Below are 27,543 nucleotides of genomic sequence, written 5' to 3'. Positions count from 1 at the left end.
TATACAGATTTAAGTAAGGAATAAAACACAATGGGGCATGCCGTTATAGGAAAACAATCAACGCTGGGGTGGTGTGATGTTTCCGGATAATAACAATACATCCCGATGTGTTGTATTCCTCTAATTCTTCAGCAACTGTGATTACAATGATTGCATTTTTATTAAAGACTGTAGTGTAACTGTTGAAGACTCGACATGTGCCCTGTTTGCTCTAACGGCAGGCTGTTCTTCTTTGAATGTGTGCTTTTGTCAGAGATGGAGAGGATGCAATGAAGGCCCGGGTCCTCCTGCTCCAGCTCCTTCAGAACTGTTTCCCAGCTCTTCCTGCCTTGCCAGAGTCCCGGGGTTCGCCGGAGAACACGGCATCATCGTCATCATCATCATCGTCGTCATCTTCATCATCTTCCGCAGCTGCAGCATCAGTGAGCACAGATGTGGATCCAGCTGAGGCTGTAGGGGAGCTTTATAGTCACCTCTGTCAGGGTATGAACAGTAACACTGCTTTATGTAATAATTATAATAAAGCAGGATCATTCATAATTGTTCAAAAATACATTGTTTATATCTAAGCATGCACCAGTTTCATTGGTTTATTTGGTTGTTTGTTTGGTTGTTTGGTTGTTTGGTTGGTTGGTTGGTTGGTTGGTTTTCCTCCCCATTCAATCACCTGATGCTGATCCTGTAATGACTTTTTTCCACTGATGAATCTTTGATTAAGATAAATACACTAATGCAGGAGTATAAACTGTAGATTTTTCTTGTTTAATTTAATTTTATGGCTGTATTTTATGAGGCATTTCTATAGTATACAATGTGTATCATGATTTTATATATACATATACATACATATATATATGTGTGTGTGTGTGTGTGTATGTGTGTATGTATATATATATATATATATATATATATATATATATATATATAGAGAGAGAGAGAGAGAGAGAGAGAAAAGAAGAGAAGTAGAAGAAGAGCAGAGAAAAAATAAAAATCTGTAAAAAAAAAAAAAAAAAAAAAGTCTATATTTTACAATTTTAAACATTATGATGCTTCCAATCAGTTTGTAATTATTATTTTTTAGTAATAAAAGATATCGCAATATCTCAAAAAGCAACAATTATTGTTCATCGTATGGATATTATATCGTCATTATATCGCAGCCCTGCTTGACAGTGAATGTTTAATGATATTTTGGTATTTGGTCATTTTTTCATATAAAATTTCTGTTTAAACATTTTACCCACTGAATTAAAATTTTTATGTGACTTAAATTGTATAATAAAAAAAACAAACAATAAAAACACTACATGCTGAACCTGGGACATCAGTGCTTTCAGTAAATAATACGGTTCTTTACTTTATATTAGTAAAGAATGATATGAATGATGTTGGCTGTGTGCAGTTGTGGACGGGCCTGAAGGAGAGTCTGCAGTGGAAAAAGCTCTGAGGAAGCAGGCGGTGAAGGCCATCCTGAGCGGCGCAGCGATCTTCTACCCAGACAAACAGAGCCGGAGAGACAAACTCTTTGACATGATGGTATGTGTGTGAGTGTGGGAGAGCATGAGCTTGTGGTCTAGTCTGTATGTTATATGTCCTTTTTCTCTCCATTTATAGAAGAACTTGACAGAGGAAGATCAGCCCGAGTCGGCTAAGCTGACATTCGAGTCACTCTGTAATTATTTCAGGTAACACACACACACACATACAACACACAGCTAAACTCAAATAACGCTCAGAAGTTACGTTAGTATTCCTGAGGACCTTATTTTATTTTCATCACCGTGATGCAAACTCAGTGATAAAGCATAAGATATATACTTTATATTTTACTGTACCTTCTCTCCTTATCTCTCTGTCTCTCTCTCTCTCTCTCTCTCTCACACACATGCTGTGTCTCTGCAGTGATCAGGACCCGAGCGGTCTACTGCTTCTGCCTCCTAAAGGAGCGCCCGCTGACTTTGACATCTCCCCCATCCTCAACGTTATGGACACACTGCTCCTTGTAGCCACTAGAGAGGTGTGTTCCTTATATATGCACATTAGTGCAGACAGAAAAATTCACACAAATTGTAAATGTCAACCAGGCAACCATTTTTTTCCTTTCTGAACTGTCCACTGTAGCCTTAGATTCCTGGTTTTGGCTGACAGGAGAATGTGGTCTTCTGCTGTTGTAGCCCATCCTCCACAAAGTCTGATGTGTTGTGCATTCTGAGATGCTTTTCTGATCACCACGGTTATAAAGCGTGATTATTTGAGTTACCATTAGCCAGTCTCCTCTGACCTCTCTCATTAAAGAGGAGTTTCCGCCCACAGAACTGCCACTGACTTGATGTTTTTTGTGACTGTTGTACATGAAAATCCACTCAAACTAGCCCTGTGCTTACATTTCCAATTTAATTATTTGGTTCCTTTAAGGTTTATCCAATTTCTACCAACTTCTATACTACTAGACATTTTGCTATTGCTTTATAATAGGAGAATTGTTTAGGCTGGACTGTAATATCTCCATGTGTGTGTTTCAGTGTGAGGCGATGATGGTGGACAGCTCTGGAGGACCCAGTCGGAAGGTCCTGCTCTCTCTGTTCTGGGCTCTGCAGGGCAGTTTGCTCTCCTGGTGCTTCCTCCAGCTCAAAGGAGGCATGGCCACAGCCTGCGATCTGGCCAGAGACATCCTGATCAAATGTAAGCTGAAACTGATAAAAATTCAGCTGCGTGTAATTGTCGCTATGTGTCAGGTTTTATGAACGCCTGGAGCTAAGCTAGAATTCGTTTTCTTACTTGGAGATGGTTAAATTCTACATTTCTTTCATCTATACTTTTACTTTCACATTATTTAACATGCTCGTCTCCTATTCAAACAAGCACTTATTCAAACTTCTTCGATCTGTGAGGTCATTTCAAATGGCAGTAAAATCAACAGCCTTTTGCATTCTTGCTGTGTTTGTGGTATCAGAAACTTTATTTGTGCTGTTTTATCAAACTAGATTGCTTTGGATCAATCATGAAGTTAATAATGTAATGACTGATATCACAGGTCATAAAATTCAATAAAAAAAAAAAGTTTTCAGGAAATGTTTTCAAGTTGAATAAGTAGAAATACTTGAAATGTTTGTTTTGTAATCATATTGTACACGATATAAACGTACTAAAATATTATTTTTGGATTTTAATGCATAGATAACATTTTTACATTGTTATTTTTCTTTTCATTTTTTTTTTTTTTTTTTTTTAAAAACTGAATTTCAATTGCAATTCATTGTTGCCAGAATTTAAAAACGCTTCGTCATTGAGCATTAATGAGACTAACACTGAAGAAGTCTTTCTTATTTATAGTGATATGAGTCAGCGTCTGATACCTAATTTGATCAATAAGAAGACACTGGACTGCACTGCTGTGGAGTTTTCTTTGATTTAAGATTTTCTTAAGTGCTCTAGTGCTTTCTCTTGAACAGATGTAGCACAGTTCCTCGCCAACACCCGAACCACGCTGAGCTCCCTGCTGGAGAGATACTCTGCGACTGACATCATTGCCAAGCTCGGCAACTCCATCGTCACCATGGCAACCAGGCAGCTGGTACTGACTTACCCATAATGCCTTGTTAGTTCACTCTGTTCTGTGTGCCAGTTAATGTTGTCAGAGTTATTTTGTATAAATGAGATGTGGCCATAGTTTAATAGAATATTACAAAATGATAAACTGCTAAGATAGCTGAAGATTTAAAAAAAAGTAAAAATGACATAAGGGTCCTAGATAGAGCTTATATTTTGGAATTTTTTCAGATTTTGTGGAGAGGCAAACAGGATTTGAGACACAAAGACAGTAGAATAGTGCCATTTGAATAGGCAAATCCTACATAAACACAAGGGTTGTAACAATATACCACAATCTCTACCTGTTTAGTGCCTCAAATATCCGTACTTGTATCTACTTTTGATTTAAACCTATAGTGGGCGTAGAAATGCCAGCACTGTCAGCATGGTGTGTGAATTCTGGCTCTGACAGTTCCTCAACCTCAGCTACATCACTCCAGTTCATAATTGGTCTCAACTAGAGATGTGTGTGGGGCTGTTTTTTTTTTTTAATCGAAACAAAGTTATTATTTTTGTTTGTAAGTGCCCATGATAAATTATAATAGTTCTATTTTCCAAAATATAAACAAACTAGTAGCCTAATTTAAAACCACCGTGACCCTGACCAGGCAGTTACTAAGGATGAATGAATGAATGAATGAATTGCACAGTGACCCACGCTGATGTTGATGCACATCTATAGTCTGAACAAGATGCCTGGTGAACCTTTTAGGCAAGCTTTCTTTAAAAATGAAGAATAGTATTCCTTATTTGAATCTGTCTTTATATCTGTTTAGAAAACTTTGTTCAATCGGAATAAAGTATTCATATTCGGTTACATCCCTAACAACCACCAAAATGAGTCCCTACGTTGCTAAACCCGCACCACACTCCTAACATAAAGGGAGTTTACTCTAGAGTAAAAGCCGTTTGATTCCAAAATGGACATTGTAAAAAAATAAAACTGCTAAACTTGTTACACAGGCAATCATCGGGGGCTGTAATAGAGATCCCTTAGCAACTGATGATTGTGCAGCTATAGTATATTAGCTCATGTAGCGTTGTCAGTGTCACTTGTTGTATATGCATCCACAGTATTTCCCAACTGGGGTGTGTTTAATTTTGATAATGCATGCCATACTGAGCTAGCTGGCAAAAAAGTTTTGATAATGATAAATTGCATTTGTTTGTATTTTGAAGCACATTTCCGTCATTGCCTTTTAATCCCTGTATAACGCTGGCTATAATGTTGGTGTAGGCGATCTTCCTGCTGGAGCTGTGTGCTCTGGACGTTCCTCACTGCATCATTCTCAAGAGCTTCTTCTCTCTGGTGGACCTGCTCAAGAAGCTGTGCAGCGGTGTAGAGGATTCCTCCAAGGTGAGTGAGATGCATGTTTTTTTGAGGTCACGTCTGAACGTTATGATTAATCTACTTGTATACAGTAAATGTCCAGATGAAATAGGGCCCATAGTAAAAGCATTTATAGTTGTCGCCTAATGAAGTGCTGCACTTTTTTATAGGGGGATGTGGACGGCTGGCAGCATCCTCAGCAGCCGGTGGTGTTAAGAACATGGGTCATGGAGTCCCCTCACAATTATGAAGACAGTAAACATGAGAACACTGTGTTCCTCTGTCCCGGTGCCACATATTTCGAAGTGGATTTTGATGAACGCTGCGAGACAGAGAAGAGGTATGAGTGTTTGTGTTCTTAACACTTATAACTAGGGATGCATCAACTGCCTATACCATATGATAGTGTAATGACATAAGCCTAGTGTATGTTGCTATGCCACAAAATGAACAGATGACACAGAATGACCTGGACATATTACATGATTAATGACGACAAAGCATTAATCGAAGCAAAGCAGACTGCAATCTGTCCTCTGTGAAAATATCTATAGTAATAACCACAGCATCTTCCTACGATACCAGTAACCTAATAAAACATCTTAAGACGTTTAAACGAAATCTTAATAAAGAGCACGAGCATGCGGAACAGTATTAGCAATCATTAAAAATGAGTGCAAAGATATTTGCAAGTGTGGAGGAGTCAACCGGGTGTGCGGAGAAACTGTTGCATGTGAGAGCACTTCACTTCTGCGAGCACTGAGACACGCTTCCTTTTAAAAGGGTGTCAAGGTGGAAGTAGGTCATTCCTGTATCAGTATCGGTATCAACACGTGCTGAGAAGCATGTCCTCAGACTCGTACTCAGTCTGAAAAAATGGTATTGAAGCATCCCTACTCAAGAGTGCTCATTTCTAATAGTTACACATTAACTTGTGCAAAAATTATTCATAAAACTTATAGAAAGTGTTTCTACTTTAAAGTAAAGGAGTTGCCACATTACTGTCTGTTAAGTAGCTTGTATTTTGAACTGGCAGGTACGACTATTTGGAGTTTACCGATTCCAGAGGAGGCAAAGTGCGGTATGACATGAAAGTCGGCTCTGAAAAGTGGCCAAAGGTGAGCTATAAATATGTATCAGTTACTAATGAAATTGACATTGTATTAGTCTCCTTATCTAGTGTAGTCATGTCCATTGTATTACTCCCATTATCTAGAGTAGTGATGTCCATTGTATTAGTCCCATTATCTAGAGCAGTCATGTCCAATAAAGGTTTAATCTGGCCTGCTGAGTGAATATGATATCCATGTTCTAAATTAAAATCATCTTGTGGGCTGTAATTAAAATTGAAAGACTTGAACAAAGGGGAAATCAACTCATTGCCGTAACCTCAGTTACTGACCAAAATGTGTTATTGACTTTGACCTTTTTTTATTTGCGTATAATTTTGCAATCTATACGGCTGTTATATTGCTGCACTTCAATATAATGTGATATGTTCTGCATTTTTATGACGTATAATTCCAAATAAGGCTGTTTCACACTACAAAATGTGGTAAAGTGAACAAACTGAAAAATTATTTATTTTTATTTATTATTATTATTATTTTTTTTTTTTTTAGAAAGTCACGTTTAAAGCAGGCCACCAGCTGCAGTTCCTGTTCCACTCAGACAGCAGTAACACCGAGTGGGGCTACAAGTTCACAGTGACGGCGTTCGGTCTTCCAGACATCAGCGTGTCCTGGATCTCTGACCTGCAGCTCCTGGTGTCGAGGCTGATGGGCCGTCTGGCTTCACGCACCATGGCGCTCAAATCCACTCACGGTATGATATTTCTGAGTTTTTCTACTTAACTTCCTGTTTATACGATCGTACGGACGAGTGGAGGTGATCCTAAAATAGGTGTATTCCTCTGAGTAGATCTGCACCTCTACTGAGTGCTGATATTCACTCAGCTTTCTTTCTTTCTTTCTTTCTTTCTTTCTTCTTTGATGATCCTAAGATTTGTCACGTCGTCAATCCAACTCTCCAATTCCAAACGTGTGAACGCTGCAAACATAAGGCCACCATATACCTCCATAACCAGTTAAAACATGTTCTCAGTGTAAACAGTGTCTTACTTTCCTGGTTCAGGTCATTCTTTAGTGAAATGTTGATGTCATTACGTCATTCATGGCTTGTTTTTGCCGTGTTTCGGGTTTCTCAGAGGTGCACAGTGTGAAGGAGCTTCCTGCAGCCGTGATGAACCACGTGATTTCCTCTCCTCTGTGGAAGCCGGTGTTCACACATGGCCTGAGTGGACCAGCCAGAAGCCGAGAACCTGAACACTGTGGTAACGATACAAAACAGGTACAAGCACTCAAACAAACGGATCACTGAATCCAACATCATTTCATTCTGCAGTGAAGTACCTCACCTAGAGCTTAAGAATGTAATATAGCATTGCGTTTCGTTATAACTCTATGAGTGTACAGTATATGCAGTTTGTATTTTTTATTTATTTAGACTTTTTGTATGTGTAGTCAAGGGCTATGAAATCAATTTGTTAGCTAAAAGATGTAGTATTGAAATGCACCAGAATTCTGAATCTACGTTGTTTTACTGCGACAGATGGAGTGCGTGTTAGAAGTAGCACTACACTATCATTTTAAGTCGAATAAAAACATAACAAGGTGATATCATAACTTTAGCGTAAAGTGTAAAGTTTCATATTTGTTTATCCATATATTTAACAGTTTAAAATCTGCCTCTGGCATTAAAAACTCTCTGTTTAACTTGGTATGCTGTAAATCTTGCATTTACTCAGAGCACTTTTCTTACATGAAGTGACACAATTCATGTGGAAATGCGGGCTTTCATAAACTTTAACGAATGTAAAATGCTCAAATATGCATATTTTGCCTTTTAATTTGTAAATATTATCAGTCAGTAGCTCAGGTGCCCTGAGTCCAGAGCTATTAGTTTTTTTTATTTATAGTTTACCCTGCAGGTGAGTACATTCAACAACCAGAAAAAGAAGGGAAAAAACTACGCCCCTGGCCATCTGGCTGACGGTATTATGGCCGTAGAACGGTGAATAATTAGTGTGCACGGATGACAGATGATCCTGATTTTCAGAATCAAGAACACTGACAAAACATATCGAAAGGAAATAAAGATGCAGGCTGTACTCTAATAATATCTTTCACATGCAATGTGAGGCAGAAGAGCACATCTCATTGGCCAAACGATGGTCAGCGACTTGATGACTTCTTGTTTAGGGCGCAAACATGATACGGTGCATTAGACAGATGTTGAACCTCATGCTGTCTTAATAAACTAAAAATAGTACACTAGCCCACTATACGTTATTACATTGTTAGCTGTCTAGTCAGTGAGGTTTCTGGGCTGCCAAAACATGGAACTAAGCAAACACATTAGATTGTTCCCTTGCTAGCTAATGGATTTATGATTTGTCCACACTTAATTATGTGTTTGAACAGTTCAATCCATTCACACAGCTCTTAAGCAGGATATTAAATTTCCCCTTGGAGATCAATAAAGTCTGTCTGTCTGTCAAATATGACATTTTTTTTTGTTTGTTTGCACACAATCCTGTCCTCCAGACAAAATCTGTCTCCTCTGGAGATGACCTGGTGGAGTTCCTGGTGGACTTTGCTCGCTGGGACCCTTCCCGTGAGTCGTGTGATGAAAGGGCGGAGCTTATGAGGAACCTCATGCTGTCTTGCAAGAAGCAGCTGATCAGGAATGAGATTGCTGCGGGGTCGAAGGTCGATCAGGCCGTAAATGCAATCTGGGCGGCTATGGTGTACCACACCCCAGCTCTTCAGACTTCCCTCAGGAACTTTGGTAAAGAGTCTTATTGTGAAATAATCCAGTTTTAAGAGCAGGGGTAATCTGAAATCCTGTCCTGTTTCATTCAGAGTTATTATTTACCTTTAAATGTATTTGTAGTGGATTGAAGATCTGCATGGTTCATTTACACTTATAAGGGTTTTTTTCATTTTTAGTGCAGTATGCTTTCAGACACTTTTCACTAAACACAAGAAAACATTAGGAACACACATGTAGACACACATGTTCCTAGCAATGAGAGTATTTTTGTTTGTGCAGCATTTGTTCAGCAATTTTTGAGAAATCTCATGACACTTGGTGATATCAATCATCACCCTGTCAATTTCCAGATCCTTCCAAAACAGCACTTAAAAAGCCAATTAGCCTAAATTAAAAATTGTTTTTATTGTTCCCACAATGTGCATTTCTTGTCTTATAATTCCCTGACAAAATGTTAATGTTAGTAATGTTGACTAAATTAACACTGGTAGGCAATCTACAGCTTTGGATGTCTGTGTATTCCACACACACACACACACTCACACACACACACAGATTGTGTGTGTGGATTGTAAGCTGTTGTTAAATTATCCGCAACTCACTTGCCCATTACCAGATCTGACACTAACAATACAATAAACTGTCATTTCTGAACTAACCGTATACACAGTGTGTTTACATGCCCCATGTGTCGCTCTCTTTTTGCCCCTCCAGTGCTAAAGCAGGGGCAGAGCTGTGTGAGTGAGGACCTTGTGCAAGTCTACATGCTCGCTGATGGCATTAGGACATGGATGGTGAGACTGAGCCTTACTCATTTATTAGTCTATTCACATGAGTGATGCGTCAGTTGTTTTGAAGTGAACCATGTGTTTGTGTGTTAGTTGGAGATGAAGCAGCGCTCCCTGCTGGTCAAAATGAATGGGTCAGGAGAGAAAGGAGACAGTCAAGGCGAAGTTACGCCAGAGTCTCTGGGTTAGTTTTTTCCTTTATTTAATGAAAAAAGGATATTATTCTTATTAAATGTATTATGAGTTATATTAATTATATTTGTAATGCGAGTGATTTTTGTGTAAAAGCTGCAGTTTTGTTTTGTTTCTTTGTTTTTTTAAGCTGCATATTTATGTGTATTTTTTGAAATGCTTCAGTTGTAAAGCTTATAATAGATTTAAAGAAAAAAAAAATCACATGGGTATCGATATTGGCTGAAAAAGTGGTATTGTGCCATCTCTTATTATTATTATTATTATTATTATTATTATTATAAATATTAATAGAAACATGCAATAAATAAATAAACAATACTATTTGTTTTTATAAATAAAGAAAAAGGTAAATACTTTTAAATAAAAATGTTTATTTTTTTATTATCTGCTTTTATTAATTTTTTTAACATTAACTTTGTACGTCATGAAACCACGTTTTCTCTTTTTTAAAAAACTTTTGTCTATTTCTCACATCCTTTCCATATGTTCTTACTGTCTTTCTCTCTCTCTCTCTCTCTCTTTCTCTTCTCTCTCTCTCTCTCTCTCTCTCTGTCTGTCTCTCTCCAGCTGAGATCTGCATCAGTAAGAGCTTGCTGTTGTTCAGGTTCAGCCCCGGTGCTGGCAGTGCCACTGCGCCTCCTCCATATCCTGATTCCTGTAAACCAGCAGAGAGCCCAGTTGTCCCCGCTCTCCCTCACTCTATGTCTATATCAGAAAGTGATTTCCAGGCCTGTCCCGCTCCCTCCTCCTCCCAGAGTCCTACAAGGATAGAGGCTCAGAGCTCTGCTTCCTCAGATCCCGGAGCTTCCAGCAGTGCCAGTGCTCAGGGTTCGAGAGGATCCACAGAGAGCCTTCACTCTCAGTGCGGAGAGCCCGTGTCCCCGCTGGCCTTTTCCCGCAGAGCGCCCTTCAGCCGCGGCCGCCTCAGACTGCTTTCCTACCGCTCGGTTGAGGAGACGCGCCCCATGCCCTCAGTCAAAGAGAGATTCCCAATTCTCAAACACATTTTCAGCTTTGTGAAGGACATGGCGATTAGTGAGACCAGGTATGGTGGACACTCCACGTTAACAGATTTAAAAATGTGTAATTGTTGATATGATGATGTTTTCTGTAAGGAGACGGTTGTGTAGCATTTGTGGAAGGAGTCTCCAGTGTCAGCGCATTGTAACCGTCAGAGGTAGAGCTGTAACTTTACGTTTTAAGACACGGGAAAGTCTTTAGGATGGAAAGCTTTGTGGTTTCTTGGTATTAACCTGCATTTCTTTGTCTTACTAACTTCACGAGAGAGAAAAAGAAGAGGACTGGTGAGGGAACGTCTGTTTTATAGCTGCTAGAAAATTAATTAACTTGTTTCGTGGATGTTCCACAACATTAACATAAATATTTTTCTAGTATAAGTTTTAATCACTTGTGGTTAACTGATGTGGAAATTTGTGGTGTATTATTGTTAAAAATGCAATAAATAATGGTTAATAAAACTTTAATATAAAGCATCGTGATTTTTATAACTTATTAGTTTTAAAAAATATTTGTTATAATTATTATATTGATTAATTCTTAGATTATTTTAACTAAATTTTTAATGTTTTTTTTTTTTTTTTTTTTTGGAGAAATGTACTGAGATTTTTCCAGAACTGCTGAAATAACACTAATTGGCTTTCAGACACTACAGTGTAGTACTTTATTTATGTATTTATTATATTAAATAACTGTGTCTGTCTATATGCTATGGTCAAACAGCATACAATAACTAATTCCTCAACTCTCTTTGTGTGTTTGTGTATGTGTGTGTGTGTATATGTGTGTAGTGTTCTACAGACTCTTGCCTTAAAAAAGTCCCAGGCTACGAGTGTGTGTGAAGTTTTAGACATGGTGCAGCAGTGTTTACTGTCCCTGGGGAAACCGCACCTCTTCCAGGCTCCCTGCATTCTGTTCCTGCAGGAGCTGCTGGCCTGCCAGAAAGACTTCACCAAGTACGACTTGTCTATTCGTACCGCTGAGTTGTTCGGTTGTGTTTGCTCTTCTGTTCAAACTATGATAACAGGGGTAACAGGGGTAATAGGTGTGGGTGTGTCACTGATACCTCATGATTTGTTTTAATTTTGATTCAGGCTGTCAGGATGTTACTATCATGCATATTTGTTTTTTTTCCCCCTAATATCTGGCTAATGCATCTGTATGATATAGCTGATTACCATGGACTGCAATTTATATGTGTTTCCTGGTATTTGTAAGATTTTACAATGGTGCCTGCTTCCAAGACGCTCCTGTGTTAATCATGGAGATGACACACACATGCCGAGTGACCGTTTGTAGGCAGACAATAGAGCGTTTATAAACAACATGGCCATATTGATCTTCACATTATTACGAACATGGACATGATTGTTAAATGATGTTTATTAATCCAGTCCAATGCTGAGTGGCACTTAGAACCTTTATGAAGTTTGGATTTTAGCTGACTCAAGAACAGGCACTGCTTAAGGACTGCTGTGTAGATTGAACTGCGCAGTATAGTGTAATATTGTGTAAAAGGTCACGCTGATTACCATGGGATCTCATCATGACCTCATATGTTGGTTATATCTCAAACGTGTCATTTTTGTTTACGTGATTATTAAGTTCTTGCAGCAGTTTTCAAGCAGTGTGCTTCACCTGGATTATTTTCTGTGTTGCCATGGATAGCATAATGTATAATGTTAATAGTACTGCTTATTCACTGTCCTAATTACATACACCTTCTCGCCAGTGTACACATTTAATAATAGTCCTCTGTCTCTCTCAGTTATTTCTCGCAGTTATCCGGCTGTGGGTCGGATCTGAAGGAGCAGGTCAGGTCGTCCTACCATCAACTCATTCGCATGCTCGAAGAGGCGGTGCAAGGATTCGGCGAACTCAATGACAAGTAAGATCATGTTTGATAGTGTGAATGAGCCTTTTGTTTTAGATTAATATAGCTTATATGTACAGTCTATTTAATTAATTTGATGTAAATATGAGAAATATTTTTTTTAATCACCGGGTGCAGGACCACATGCAAAACACTGAAGAAGTAGAGTGACTGATTTCTGTATTTAGAGAGATTTTAGCTTTCCCACTCACTCGTGTGTGTCGTAAGTTGATGATTCTCCACAAGGGAGAGCTATTTAAACTGTTTTTGTAAAGTAGTCTTTGTTTCTGTGTATCAAGATTCAGCTCAGCGTTTTTATTGAGCACAGTTATTTTATCATTAATTGTTTATCTTAATCCATGAAGGTTTTGGTCATTATTATTATTATTATTATTGTATTTCTTATTATATGACCAGAATTCTTTTTACAATACATGTAAAAAGAAGAATAATTGAATGTAAACTCATTGAACTCCTTTCCATGTAAGCAATGTTATATACAATCACTGTCAACTTTATTAGGAACACTTGTACACCTGCTCATTTATGCAGTTACCTAATCAGCCAATCATGTGGCAGCAGCACAGTGCATAAAATCACGCAGATGCAGGTCAAGAGCTTTAGTTAACGTACACGTCAAACATCAGAATGAAGAAAATGTGTGATCTCTGTGACTTTAACCGTGGCGTGGTTGTTGGTGCCAGAGGGTCTGGTTTGAGTATTTCAGAAACTGCTGATCTACTAGGACACAGAATGGTGCGAAAAACAAAAAACGTCCTGTATGCGGAAGGTCTGCAGGCTGAAACACCTTCTTGGTGAGAGAGATCAGAGGAGAATGACCAGACTGGTCTGAGCTGACAGGAAGTCTATAGTAACCAAATAATCACTGTTTACAACCATGGTGAGCAGAAAAGCCTCTCAGAACACACAAAACATCAAAACCTGTGGTGGATGAGCTACAACAGCAGAAGACCACATCAGGTTCCACTCCTGTCAACCAAGAACAGGAATCTGAGGCTATCATGGGTACAGACTCACCCACACTGGACAGCTGAAGACTGGAAAAAGACCAGGTGTTTTTTTTTCTAATCTTCAACTATCCAGTTTGAGTGAGTCTGTACCCATGATAGCTTCAGATACCTGTTCCTGGCTGACAGAAGTGGAACCTGATGTGGTCTTCTGCTGTTGTAGCCCATCTACCTTCAATGTTCTGTGCATTCTGAGATACTGTTCTGCTCACTACAGTTGTAAAGAGTGATTATATGAGTTACTATATCCTTCCTGGCAGCTTGAACCAGTCTGACCATTTTCCTCTGACCTCTCTTATCAATAAGGCGTTTCCACCCACAGAACTTTCTTTTCGAGACATTCTGTGTAAAACTGTTGTGTGTGGAAATCCCAGGAGATCTCAAACCAACCCTTCTGGCATGAACAAAGTCGCTGAGATCACATTTTCTCCCATTCTGATGTTGGATGTGAACATTAACTGAAGCTCTTGACCTGTATCTGCATGATTTTATGCATTGTACTGCTGCCACGTGATTGGCTGATTGGATAACTGCATGAATGAGCAGGTGGACAGATGTTCCTGTTAAAGTGGATGGTGAGTGTATATATATGTGTGTGTATGTGTGTATAACAGAATGCATATAAATTTGATATGTGTTTTATTTTCTTTTAAATAAGACTGTGTTCTTGTGCCTCAGGGTGCTGCTGCCGGCATTGTCGTGTGTGCAGACGTGTCTGCTCCACCTGCTAGACATGAGCTGGGAAGTTCAAGACCTGCCTCTTTTTGAAGACATCAAGTTACCTGATCTGCTGCTCACCATGTCTCAGGAGAACATCAGCGTGCATGACATCGCCATCAGGTGTGTCCTGGAGCTTAGCGCCCCCTGCTGGATTCTTACTGCTGTATTCCAGCTTTATTTATTTAATCAATCATGATTAATCAGTTTACTCGGAATAAAAGATTCAGACTTTGTTTTTAAGCATGTGTGCAAGCCTTCAGTGTCCTTAATGTCCACTGATGTATACTTCCTTGTCTCTGTCGTTTCTGCAGTCAGTGGACAGAAGAGGACGAGATCGCCGACTATGAGAGAAACACAGAGTGGATGGACGAGTGCATGGACGGCATGTTCGAGAAATGGTTCGACAAGATCTCCCAGGCCTCAGCAGAGGACAAGAGAAAGGTAGACACACCTGAATACACAATGCTAATGATCACACAGACAGTGATTTTGCCATGCAAAAAACTTCACTTTTGCATTTTTCCTCTTTGTCAACTAGTTACAAAACCCGGGCTGGGTTCCAGAGTTCAGAAACCACAGCATTTTATTAAAACTAGGGAGCTCTGAAAATAGTGAATGGTAGAACTAATAGTGAATGGTGGAAGTAATAGTGAATGGTAGAATTAATAGTGAATGGTGGAAGTAATAGTGAATGGTAGAAGTAATAGTGAATGGTGGAAGTAATAGTGAATGGTGGAAGTAATAGTGAATGGTAGAATTAATAGTGAATGGTGGAATTAATAGTGAATGGTAGAATTAATAGTGAATGGTGGAAGTAATAGTGAATGGTAGAATTAATAGTGAATGGTAGAAGTAATAGTGAATGGTAGAATTAATAGTGAATGGTAAAAATAATCAAAAAGCATGGTAAATCTTTTTATAGCTAACAGGTGTCCTATTCAGAATAATAGTAAGAAAAATGGCCCTTAAAGCGTGTCCCAAATGCGTTTTTTGCAACAGCGAGTCTCTTTGTCTTGACTCAGTAAACATGGGGAAAATGTCAACACCTGTTATAATTCCACAGCTCGAGCCAGACAAATATTTACAATGAATTCAACCTCAAACTTAGCAAACTTGCCATTTCACTTTACACAAATCTCCTTTTTTTTTTTAACAGCATAACAAAAACCTTTCCATGGAAAATGCTCCGTATACGCTCATGTTCATTTTTCCTCACTAGATCTACTGTTTATCAGTTTGTTACCAATTATGAAGACACGCTAAGGAGTATTTCCATGAGCTCATTCTGAACTGCGACTGAATTAACTATACGAAACATTCTACTAAAGCACTACACTGATTTATAATACAGCTAATGGATACAGTTCTTACTCGTGGAAGTTTGCTCAGCTTGTTCGTGTCTACATTTTGACCTTCGACCTTGTGTCCTTTGCTCTCTGCAGATGCACATGTTCATTGCGCGGTACTGTGATCTGTTGAACGTGGAGATCTCGTGTGACGGATGTGAGAGAATCGCTCCTGGACACCGTTACCGCTGTCTGCAGTGCACTGACATGGATCTGTGCAAGACCTGCTTCCTCAGTGAGCTGCTGAGATCTTTAACTCCTCATAAAAGCAGTAGCAAAGCAATGTTTGGTTTATATTTCTGTAACACAAAAGGTTGTTTCTCAACAAGAAAATATTTCTAAATGGTGAGAGAATGACTATTTATAGCAGCTATAATGTAAGTGACAAAAACTGGAACTAAATTGCCTCGTGGATGTTCCACAAAATTAAATATAACTATAAATGGATAAAATATTATTATTATTATTATTATTTTTTAGACTTTCTCTGGTATTGAAGGAATAAAACACTTCTGGATGTGCTGTTATGATAGGCTTTGCTGTTGTAACTGTACTACATGACACCACCTCATTATTAATTATTTTAACAGCAAGCCCTGAAGTGTTTATTTCTTACTTATCACGCACATGATGTATAATATTGTTATAAGTACAGTCGTCTGCCGCAGTGGCACAGTTCCAGTTCCTGGAACAGTAGTTCCAAAGAACTCTTGTGTGAAGAAACATAGAAATTTTAACAAGAATACATGCATTGCTGCATAAAAATTGGCCAAAAAAGGAATCTTGTTTTATTTATCTTATTAATCTCTATCTCCGTATCTCAGAGGCATGCATATTTTTATTTTTATTTATTTATTTTTATTTATTTATTTATTTATTTTTTTTGTTGCTGCTCAAAAAATCTTACTTGTTGAGGCAGTCTCATTACAGGAGTATTGATGATATTTTTAAATCGTAATCATATCCAATTATCAGCATGCATAATGAGTTTGTTGTGATGTTAAACACTTGTTTTTAAGGTGTCAGCAGAAGGGATTATTTTTACTGGTTATGGTTCTGCTTTTACTCTACAGGCGGCGCCAAGCCTGAAGGGCACGAGGACGAGCATGAGATGGTGAACATGGAGTACGCTTGTGATCACTGCCAGGGTCTCATCGTAGGCAGCAGGATCAACTGCAACGTCTGCGAGGACTTCGACCTCTGCTTCGGCTGCTACAACGCCAAGAAATACCCCGACAGGTAGAAAGTTTCAGCAGAAAACTGGATTAGGAATGATCACAACAGTTCAGCAGATCAGCATATAAATTCCCATCCAGATGCTTGGCCTAAGAGGAGAAATTGAAAAATTTGTGTTAATAAAGTGAATGGAAATGCCACAGTTAGTCAATTTTGGCTACATGTAACAATTTCTTCAATATTTTCCTGCAGCCATCTGCCCACCCACCGTATCACAGTCTACCCCATGGTGACCATCCGCATCAGCGATCGGCACAGGCTCATCCAGCCTTACATACACAACTATTCCTGGCTCCTGTTTGCCAGCCTGGCCTTGTTCACCTCCGAGCTGACGAGCGAGTCGACGGACACCGTGGCTCAGGGTCACGCTGCAGCGCTGCAAAGCCGCTGCTCCCAGCTCATCACCGAGTGTTTGATGAAGGGTCAGACAGGAAAAGGTAATATATGAAGAAGAATCCAGGAAATAACCGTGGTGTTCTTCAATAAAGATGGTGGATGTAGTAAAAATGAAGCATAATACACAAAGTTTCCAGAGAAACAGGATGTTTCGGATGAGTGTCCTTTATCTTCTGTGTAAGCGACATGCTTCTGAGGCTGTAGGAGGTGAAACTTTGCACTTTGCTTGCACAGCTGATGAAGGGCATTCATCCGAAACGCCATGTTTCTCTGGAAACTTTCAGTACTAATACGAGCTCTATCATTTATCATTGTCTCTATCATTGTGCTTTATCACAGTCTGACTTCTCTATCCATCTCTTCCATTTTCTGTTCCTGTCTGTCTCTTCACCTCCTCTAGGTTTGCGCGCTTCAGCTCTTTTGTCCTTGCTCTCCACTAATGAGCCAGAGCCGTGTCCTCCCAGCCCAGAGCCCAGTCAGGAGCTCAGCATCTCAGACACATCCTCTCTACCTGGCAGCACTGCAGCTCTCTGCTCTCCACCATCCTCTCTTTTTAGATCATTGTCTGCAGAAGAGAAGGAGGAGCAGGACCAGCTGGTTTCCCAGGATACACTGGATTCTCCGTCACTGTCCAGTGAAGACACGCTGTCCCCAGAGCTCAGAGGTGAGACAGCATGGCATATCCCAGTGTGGATTACCAAGAATGTAATAACATTTACAGTTAAATTAACATGTTCAAGCATGGTGTGTGTGAGAGTATGAAAGTGTGAGAGCATGTAATGGTGTGTGAGAGAGTATAATTGCTTGTGAGTGTGAGAGAGTATAAAGGTGAGTGAGAGCATATAAAGGTGTATGAGAGAGTATGATTGCTTGTGAGAGAGTGTGATAGTGTGAGGGAGTATAAAGGTGTATGAGAGTGTGTGATAGTGTGAAAGAGTATAAAGGTGTGTGTGAGAGTATGATTGCTTGTGAGAGTGTATAAAGGTGTATGAGAGAGTATGATTGCTTGTGAGAGAGTATAAAGGTGTATGAGAGAGTATGATTGATTGTGAGAGAGTATAAAGGTGTATGAGAGAATATGATTGATTGTGAGAGAGTATAAAGATGTGTGTGAGAGTGTGTGATAGTGTGAGAGAGTATAAAGGTGTATGAGAGAGTATGATTGCTTGTGAGAGAGTATAAAGGTGTGTGAGTGAGTATGATTGCTTGTGAGAGAGTATAAAGGTGTGTGAGTGAGTATGATTGCTTGTGAGAGAGTATAAAGGTGTGTGTGAGAGTATGATTGCTTGTGAGAGTGTATAAAGGTGTATGAGAGAGTATGATTGCTTGTGAGAGAGTATAAAGGTGTGTGAGAGAGTATGATTGCTTGTGAGAGAGTATAAAGGTGTGTGAGTGAGTATGATTGCTTGTGAGAGAGTATAAAGGTGTGTAAGAGTATGATTGCTTGTGAGAGTATAAAGGTGTGTGAGAGAGTATGATTGCTTGTGAGAGTATGATAGTGTGAGATGTTAAGTTTGAATTGAATACTTGCCTCATGCATTTAAATATATAAAAGAAATGGCAAATTCTGGAATATAATTTGTCACTGAATACAAATCTACACAAATAACACATCTAATTCTTGCACTGTACCATGGTGGCGTGTGGGAATCTGATTTTCTCTCTCAGCTGCTGATTCCAGTGGTGATACCATCACGTCTCCCACCTCCGAACATCTGGACATGAATAAAGAACAGGAAGACGGGACGCCTAAAGGGCCTCTGCAAGAGCAGGTTTTCGCTGAGTGCTCCAGGGAGAGGATTCTGGGATTGCTGGCAGCCATGTTACCTCCAGCCAAACCGGTAACATTTAAGAATTTTATGGTTGCGTTTGTACGTCCTGTACCGAACCTAACACACTAAATATCTGCTGCTAATAAATAAATTTCATTCCTCTCTTCATTTTCTCCTGAGGGGATGCAAACTTTTGCACTCAGGTGTACATTTATAGAATACAGGCCTGACTTTATATATGAGCATTTTTAGCAAAGCCTGATTAATGATCAGATGTGGCGCAATATTTACGACAAACTTCTTTATAAGCTACTTTAGATTAATCATACCCTGTATACGTGTCGAGATATTCCAGATTCTTCCTGATCATTAATGTTACCTCAAAAAGGTATCCTTTAAAAAAAAAAAAAAAAAAAAAAAAAAAAAAAATACATGGTCACATGTTTGGCCTTTGACTTTGCAGGGCGCTACAATTTCCCTATCCGGTCTGAGCCCTATCCTGCCTCTGCTCTTCCGTGTGGTCATCTCCAATGCGGGCTGTCTGAACGAGGCCTACCACCTGACACTCGGGCTTCTAGGGCAGCTGCTCCTGCGCATCTCACCCGCTGAGGCCGACGCAGCCGTCACTGAGGCTCTTTCAGAGAAATACGAACTGCTGGCGCCGGCCAACGGAGCGATCAACGACACACAAGGCTGGAAAACCACTCAGCTTCTGTTCAGCCTGGGAGCTGTGTGCCTGGACAGGTCAGAGATTCTCACACCCTTGAGTAATCCAATTAAAAATACCAGACAGGGATAAAGGCATGCGGGAGCCAGGCTCATTTCACTACTGATACACAAACAGTCTTAATTTGAAATGATTGAAAGTCGTATTTTACGAGTTATGCCTTGATTTTACATGTTTGTAAAATTTAGCTCTGTTAGGTTTTCCTTTTTTCTTATTTCTTCCTTTTAGATTAATTTTTCTAAATTACATCAGACATATTAAATAATACAAGTAGGATTTTTAAATGTGGTTGGTGAACAATAAACCCTCTCACTGAATAAAACCTGCCATAAAACTCTTATTTTTTAAGACACTTTATATAAATTAAATTTAATTAAATATATATTTTATGTTAATACTGTATCTATCTATCTATCTCTCTCTCTGTATATATATATATATATATATATATATATATATATATATGTGTGTGTGTGTGTGTGTGTGTGTGTGTGTGTGTGTGTGTGTATATATATATATATATATATACACACACACACACACACATATATATATATATATATAATCATGGCAAATTAGATGGCCTTAAATTACATTTGAAGTTTAAAATGACTTATAATAAGAAAAATTTAACCTGAGGCTGCGTGCAGATTCCCTGTGCCCCATGTTTTATGTTCACATGACTCTAGGAAATGTTTCCTTTTTTTACTGTTGATATGACCAACAAATGAACATCTTCTGTTCTTCATTTTATTCAAATTGCAAACAGATTTAAAATGATTGAACTCACTGTAAATCTTGTTATGCTAGCATTGCACATCAGATGATTTTTATTGTTGTTGAACCTGATGATCACTCGTCACTGCTTTATATCTGTAAACACTTGTTAAACAAATATTTGCCATTTGGGAGGACACAAGAGAATGTTTCAGGTGTATGAGCTGAAGATGTGTGTCTCTAATAAATCCTAAAATTATATTCCTGCACCTTTGTGTCATTGCAGTCGCATTGGTTTGGACTGGGCAAGCTCAGTGGCGGACATCTTGAGAAATCTGAACGCATGTCCTCAGTGGTGCGACGTTATTGCAAGCTTCACTGACCACTGCATTCAGCAGTTACCACACCAACTCAAACGCACCAACATCTTCACTCTGCATGTCCTGGTCATCTTCCCTGAGGTATGAGCATGCATACTCGCACACAGTGAGCACAGTTTATGCCCATTCTCATTCTTACTTTAGTAGATTATTTCACCTGGTTATTGTAGACTTGTGCCTAAGAGCTGCTGCTGTAATCATAAAGACAAAGTGCTCATCTCAGGACTCTTCACACATCTGCTCATACTGAACATCCTTTCAAGACACTTGGTACTGTTTGACTTAATAGTGCACAGTTGTTAAAAAAAGAGTAATGATTTAGAAGAGAATGGTTTCCTTTTTGAGTTTGGTTACTCAAATGGTTCGTCCTCTGAGCTTTTTCCTTGCCTCTGGCTTTCTCATTAGGGATCTAAATCTAAATCTAGAGCGGCTTTTTCAAATACAAATAAAACTTAATTGAATTGAGCAGCTTTGTCTGTGTGTAAATCACTTAATCTTCCCCACCTGTTAGTCAGATCATGCAAGTTTAATTATTTGTCCTTATCAAGCCAATGCAATCAAATTAATTCAGACGAATCTTAGTTTTAAATCTGAATAAGGATCCATCAAGGTTTTAATTCACCCTTAAAGGCAGACTGTTTAAAAAAAAAAGAACTAGATGACTGGCTGCACAGATCATCTTAAGCAATGTGGTATAAAGAGTGGCTGACAGATTCCATTGTGTGTCTCCGTGTAAAAGGAGGCGTCAAGTTCCAGCCGCGAGCCGTGTTTACATCTGGCCCATCTCACTAAAATGATTTATATTAAACAAGCATTCAAATTTGAGTGGCCTTTGCGACAAGGAGTTATAAACATAAATTACCACGATCCAAATATACCTTGCTGAAGCTAAACAAACGGCTGTGGTTTCAGGTGCTGTGTATGGGAACTCAGTCGGTGTTCATAGACAATGCTAACGAGCAGCACAACATCATTCTGCTCAAACACTTCACCGAGAAGAACCGAGCCGCCGTCGTCGACGTCAAGACACGTAAAAGGAGGACGGGTGAGAGAGACACAGTCAGAACACACTCCTGAACGATGATTATGACTGGCCTGCCTGGCACCTTAATAACACGACACTTGAAATCGCTCTGAACATGTTTTATGCAGAAGGGCCGATCTAAATTATAGATATTTAGAATATGTTTTTTTTCAGTTTTAGGATGCTTTATAGTTTTGATTCTCAAAGTGGTGTTCCAGGAGTCCGTGATATATCCAGTGGGATGTGGTTATTATTTATTTATCATAGATGCAAGCCTAGTTGACTTACAGTAACTAAAGAAATGTATAAATAATGTTAACTTTAATTGCAATTTTAATAACATCAGAAAGGTACAATATGAAACACAGTGTTCAGGAGAGTTCGGGAATAAAAAGCCTTAAAAAAAAATTACTATAATGGTCCATATTTGCATATTGTTCTTAAAGTTAAATCTGTTCTCTGATTATAAGGAGGACTTTGGAAATTCTTTTACTCTGGATGCAAAATGTTTGAGAACTACTAAAGATCTCCTGCATGTGTTTAAGAATGTAAAGCCAACCCTATCAACTATTCCACTCATTACATTCATCACACCACTACGTCATTGATTATTTTCCTATACCAGCACGCCCCATTGTGTGTGGGTTTTTTTTCCCCCCCTGACATATTGCACTGCAGTTATCATGTCAGTACTCATTACTCACTTTCCCCACAGTGAAGGATTACCAGCTGATGCAGGCTGATGAGAGCTTGGCTCTGTCCAGCCACTACCTGAAGAACTTAATCTCCATCGTGAGCCAGCTGCTGCAGACTGGGGTGGAGAGCAGCTCCCCGGAAGCAGTGGAAGCCACCTGGGTGCTCTCGCTCGCCCTCAAAGGCCTCTACAGCATCCTTAAGGTGACATAAGCTTATTATCACACATGCAAATACCGCACAAAAATCTGAAGCATGTGCTGACGTTACAGACTGTTACAACTGTTTCATGCATTATCAGAAAAATGAGAGTTTTCTTATTTTTCTTATTTAAAGAAAGAAGTAGAATTCTTACAAGTGTTAGAACCTGAGTTCAATATATAAATGCAATTATTTCTCAGACAGCTATGCTGAAATTTTGACATTTTCTAATTCATTTTTTACAGAAGTAAAGTTGTAGCATTCTATATTTCTGGTTACCCCCAAAAAATGAAAAGGCAAAAATCTGCATTTAAAGATTTAATCCTAACTGGAATGTCAAAGATATTTTGGAGATATATTCCACACATATATTTATTCTTAAAGTAAATATGTAGGTAATAAGCAGAAATCTCTATTTCGGGCAAAACCCTATATATATATATATATATATATATATATATATATATATATATATATATATATATATATATATATATATATTTTTTTTTTTTTTTTTTGGTTGAATTATGCCAGAACTCAGCCACTGAGACATCTCACATTTTTTCCCCAGTCTGCAACACCATTATTCTTGTGATGTCAGAGAACGTTTCATGCTTAATGATATCTCATTAGCAATTGATCAATTATGCCCTCTAGACTGCAAAATAAAATATGTACACTACACAGCCAAAGGTTTATGAATTACCTGACTATTACACCCATATGTGCTTTCTGAGCATCCCAATTTTTTCCAAATTTAGTTCCTTTTTGCTGTTATAATAACCTCTACTCTTCTGGGAAGGCCTTCCTCTACATTTTGGAACATTGCTGTGGGGATTTATGTTCAATCAGCCAGAAGAGCATTAGTGAGGTCAGGCACTGATGTTGTGCGAGGAGGCCTGGGGTGCAGTCGGTGTTCCAGTTCATCCCAAAGGTGTTCAGTGGGGTTGAGTCAGTGCTCTGTGCAGCTCACTCGAGTTCTTCCACTCCAACCTTGGAAAAGCATGTCTTCATGGAGCTCGCTGTGTGCACAGAGGCATTGTATTGCTGGAACAGGTTTGGGCCTCTTAGTTCCAGTGAAGCGAAATTGTACTGCTACAGCATACAGAGACATTCTATACAGTTTTGTGCTTCCAACTTTGTGGCAACAGTTTGGGGAGGAACCACATATGGGTGTGATGGTCAGATATCCACAAAGCTTTAGCCGTATAGTGTATGTTCTAAAAAGGACATTTCCGGAGGCCTAGCTTTGTGAATTAGTCAATACTTTACAACTAAAGAGGATCAGGGTCATTTGGAAAGTTAGACCTTAATTAGTTTGGTAAGATCTGGCAACCTTTCCGCACCTACCTTAATGAAGTTATCGGATATGTCATGCAGTAAATGGAAAGGAAGTGAAGGTGAACGTTACCCAGGCGGTTATTTGGGTTCTGTGTATTTCTGTTTTAAAAAGATAACACCGTAGTATTCATGTCTGTCTTTTTCTGTCTGTGTAAATGTTGGCTTCAGTAGTTGACTTTTGAGCCCTAGTGTACATAGTAATAGTAATGAATGCTGTATTGTTTCTTCAGCTTCATAGGAATACCTATTCATAGGAATTTTGTCACATTTTCTATACTAAGAAAAGATCAGTAACTTGTAACACAAGGCTTATAAGGAAGCTTAAGGCAGAGCATCTTCCTGAAGGTTTCCTGAGGCATTTTTGTCTTTACATGCCTCAGTTAGTAAAGCACCACCACAAGATCTGTCTTCTGAAAAATAGTCTCATCTGAATATGATGAATTATACAGATTTAGAGCTTCTTTCAGAGATACAGTAAATGAGATTGTTCAGAGAGTGCTGGAATTTGAGAGCTGCTCTTGGAGACTTCCATTATAAATGAGTTTGGAGTATAGAGGGGGGGTATGTTCTTTTCTCAGAACAGGGAAATGTGGTGAAATTCTTGTCTGGGGCAACAATACATAAGCTTCAGATTTGTTAGTTCTGCAGTTATTAGCTTGCTTTGCTCTTGGCACCATGCTAACGTTTGTGCAGAAATATATGTCTTGGCCTAAGACTCTGCTTTTTAACTCAGCATTATTGATTATGCTCCAGCAGACAGTAAACGGTGTGTGTGTGTGTGTGTGTGTGTGTGTGTGTGTGTGTGTGGGCAGAAGCACGGCAGTGAGCAGGCCCAGCAGGCCATGCATAGCGCCGGCCTTATGCAGCTGCTGGTACGCAAATGCAGCAAGGGCACGGGCTTCAGCAAGACGTGGCTGCTGCGTGACCTGGAGATCCTCTCCATCATGCTGTACTCGTCCAAACGCGAGATCCACTCCATGGCTGAGGAGAGCGAGAGCGGCGAGCGAGAGGAGGACAGAGAGAGGGAGAAAGAGCACGACTCGGACATTTCCAGCTGCTGCGCTGAAGACGTCGACCCACTTGAGGGGCTGGACGAAGAGACCAAGGCCTGCTTCCAGGTGAGAGTGATCAACAAGCCAACACAGAGACCACCGACAACACGGACCAACAAGTTCTTTATTGTCACGACCAAGCTCCAAGCTCCAAGCATTTCTCTTATAGTCAACACAAATGTTATGTAAACTATACATCAAACCTCTTTCCAGATTCTTTGTCCATATATGGGAGACACAGTCATTTCAGAATACAGGAGTAGGGATGCACCAATATCAATTTTCCATCCAAGTACAAGTACGTTTTTTGGTACTTGATGATACTGATTGCTTTACTAATACCAGAATGAGTAATCTACTTAATATTAATCAGTCAGAGGCGTCATGGAACATGTTATGTACTCCGTTTATGTTTCATCTATTTACATAGTGGCCATGGAAAGCACGCACGTGCACGTGTGTTCATGCACTCAGGCTACTAGGATCGTTGTTTATGTAATGACATTTTAACTGAAGTGAGTTTGCTAGCTACATTCATTACCTTGGATCGAGCAGGGTTGCAGTGGTGAAAAGTGCGTTTTGTTTCACTTCACAAAAGTGCTTCTGTACAGCTGTATGTAAATTACGGTTTGTCGCTTTCAACACCTTGTATTCAATGACCGATAGTGGCTGATCATCAAGTGCAACATACTGAGTAAGAGATGCTATTTTCACTCATCTAGTGTTGTCTGTAAACAATTTCTCTCACCTAGCCAACGTCAGTGCAAGTAATGAACTCCTTGTGCTTGAGTTTTATGTTTAAGATGTTTAATCCTCTTGATATTTTTGCACACTTGCAGTCTATTTTGCTGTCATTAATTGTGAAACACATCCAGATCGCTGTCATTTTGTGTCGTCTGTTGAGCAAAGTCACAACGTACACAAGGCCAATGTCACATTCTTGGCATCAGAGTATTTCCTTAAGAGTACAAGTACAACTAAATGAGCTTGATATTGGAGCGATAACATCAGTATATCAGTATTGGTGCATCCCTATACAGGACACGCAAATACACAGCGTACACAGAAGACAATAATGTGATAACTATTCTTTCCATATATGGGATACATTAAATCCTACACCAATATGAAACATGAAACACTTAAAACCAATTAATGCTGGTGTTTCTGTGTGTGCTTCCAGCTTACTCACGATGCTCTAAACGCTCCTCTACACATTCTGAGAGCTTTGTATGAACTCCAGATGAAGAGGACAGACTCCTTTTTCCGGGAAGTGCAGAAACGGTGAGTTTTTCATTTGCTATTAAAATTATTCGTCCTTTCAACTAATATCTGAAATAGCAATGTAACCTGGAATGGAGAAGTCCTCCGGCCTGATAAATCAAAAGGAACATCTGTAACAAACGCTATTAAAATGGAAATGATCTGAGAACGAGTTCTTTCTCTCAGGTTCGACGGAGACGTAATAAAGACAGATGAGACGATCCGGACTCTGGCACAGAAATGGCAACCTGCTAAACGCATGCACTCAGACGAGCGTCATGCAAAGGCCGTGGACACAGACATGATCATCATCCCCTGCGCGGTACATTTCTCTGGGCCATCTACAAACTGTTAAATGTTAGATTAGATGATGCCCAATACTTAACTTGAGGAGTAGGAGGAGTAGGCATCGCAAGCAGATCTGGAATTTTAGAGAAAAAAAACTTTTTTTAAGTATATATGTGTATATAAGTCCAAGTGCATGTGTGCACAGTTTACTTTAATGTAGCCATGAGCTACTAAATATGAAGTTTAAAAAAAAATCATACTGTGTGCATATGTTTTCTGGTTGCTAGTTCGAGTTAGTAAAATTGTGCCTATGTTTTGGTTAATTTGCTATCCTTTAGAGAAATCATTCCTTAATTAGCATTTGCAAGGTGACAGAGATTGCGTGGCTATAGATCGACGTAGAGAAAGCAGCAGTATAATGGTTAAGTAATAAGTTAAGTAACAAGCTTCAGTAATTGTCATCGAGTTCAGCAAGAACTGTTCAGGCATCTTTTTGAAACTTTCTATATCCAACGTTCATCTAGAAATATTCCATCTCCTCTACTGAGTAATCAGTGTATTGATGTGATTAATCTCATGCACCATTAATATCATCTGTGATCTGTCTTACAGTGTTGCAGACATCTTTAATTTTATGGCCACCTGGGAAAACCCTTTACGTGCTCAGATTTAAACTACAGTCTTTCTAGAACTGAGATAGGTTTCTCTTCTGCGTGTATCGCAAATGAAGT

General features: G+C 39.2%; 1 protein-coding gene across 2 annotated transcripts in view; it reads left to right on the top strand.

Annotated features, from left to right (window-relative positions):
- The window catches only part of zzef1 (zinc finger, ZZ-type with EF hand domain 1), a 74,031-nt gene that overhangs the window by 23,935 nt on the left and 22,553 nt on the right, over positions 1 to 27,543 (top strand). The window contains exons 15-45 of one of the 2 annotated variants that reach the window (XM_053230329.1): positions 254 to 483; positions 1,403 to 1,536; positions 1,618 to 1,685; positions 1,903 to 2,017; positions 2,523 to 2,682; positions 3,453 to 3,574; positions 4,829 to 4,948; positions 5,092 to 5,261; positions 5,958 to 6,039; positions 6,544 to 6,745; positions 7,128 to 7,270; positions 8,527 to 8,770; positions 9,470 to 9,549; positions 9,637 to 9,727; positions 10,306 to 10,783; positions 11,547 to 11,711; positions 12,524 to 12,643; positions 14,335 to 14,496; positions 14,688 to 14,817; positions 15,819 to 15,957; positions 16,796 to 16,961; positions 17,151 to 17,395; positions 17,755 to 18,018; positions 19,023 to 19,195; positions 19,590 to 19,870; positions 20,857 to 21,031; positions 21,863 to 21,995; positions 22,690 to 22,871; positions 25,022 to 25,327; positions 26,445 to 26,545; positions 26,711 to 26,846. In XM_053230329.1, coding sequence (XP_053086304.1) covers positions 254 to 483; positions 1,403 to 1,536; positions 1,618 to 1,685; positions 1,903 to 2,017; positions 2,523 to 2,682; positions 3,453 to 3,574; positions 4,829 to 4,948; positions 5,092 to 5,261; positions 5,958 to 6,039; positions 6,544 to 6,745; positions 7,128 to 7,270; positions 8,527 to 8,770; positions 9,470 to 9,549; positions 9,637 to 9,727; positions 10,306 to 10,783; positions 11,547 to 11,711; positions 12,524 to 12,643; positions 14,335 to 14,496; positions 14,688 to 14,817; positions 15,819 to 15,957; positions 16,796 to 16,961; positions 17,151 to 17,395; positions 17,755 to 18,018; positions 19,023 to 19,195; positions 19,590 to 19,870; positions 20,857 to 21,031; positions 21,863 to 21,995; positions 22,690 to 22,871; positions 25,022 to 25,327; positions 26,445 to 26,545; positions 26,711 to 26,846 — 5,317 coding nt within the window. Of the gene's footprint in view, positions 1 to 253; positions 484 to 1,402; positions 1,537 to 1,614; positions 1,686 to 1,902; positions 2,018 to 2,522; positions 2,683 to 3,452; positions 3,575 to 4,828; positions 4,949 to 5,091; positions 5,262 to 5,957; positions 6,040 to 6,543; positions 6,746 to 7,127; positions 7,271 to 8,526; positions 8,771 to 9,469; positions 9,550 to 9,636; positions 9,728 to 10,305; positions 10,784 to 11,546; positions 11,712 to 12,523; positions 12,644 to 14,334; positions 14,497 to 14,687; positions 14,818 to 15,818; positions 15,958 to 16,795; positions 16,962 to 17,150; positions 17,396 to 17,754; positions 18,019 to 19,022; positions 19,196 to 19,589; positions 19,871 to 20,856; positions 21,032 to 21,862; positions 21,996 to 22,689; positions 22,872 to 25,021; positions 25,328 to 26,444; positions 26,546 to 26,710; positions 26,847 to 27,543 lie in introns of both variants that reach the window. The other variant, XM_034300580.2, reaches the window with a different exon arrangement.

Source organism: Pangasianodon hypophthalmus, chromosome 27, assembly GCF_027358585.1.
Source record: "Pangasianodon hypophthalmus isolate fPanHyp1 chromosome 27, fPanHyp1.pri, whole genome shotgun sequence".
NCBI classification, from domain to species: Eukaryota; Metazoa; Chordata; class Actinopteri; order Siluriformes; family Pangasiidae; genus Pangasianodon; species Pangasianodon hypophthalmus.
The sequence above is the reverse complement of the archived record's forward strand: the minus strand, read 5'-3'. Positions and strand labels throughout refer to the sequence as shown.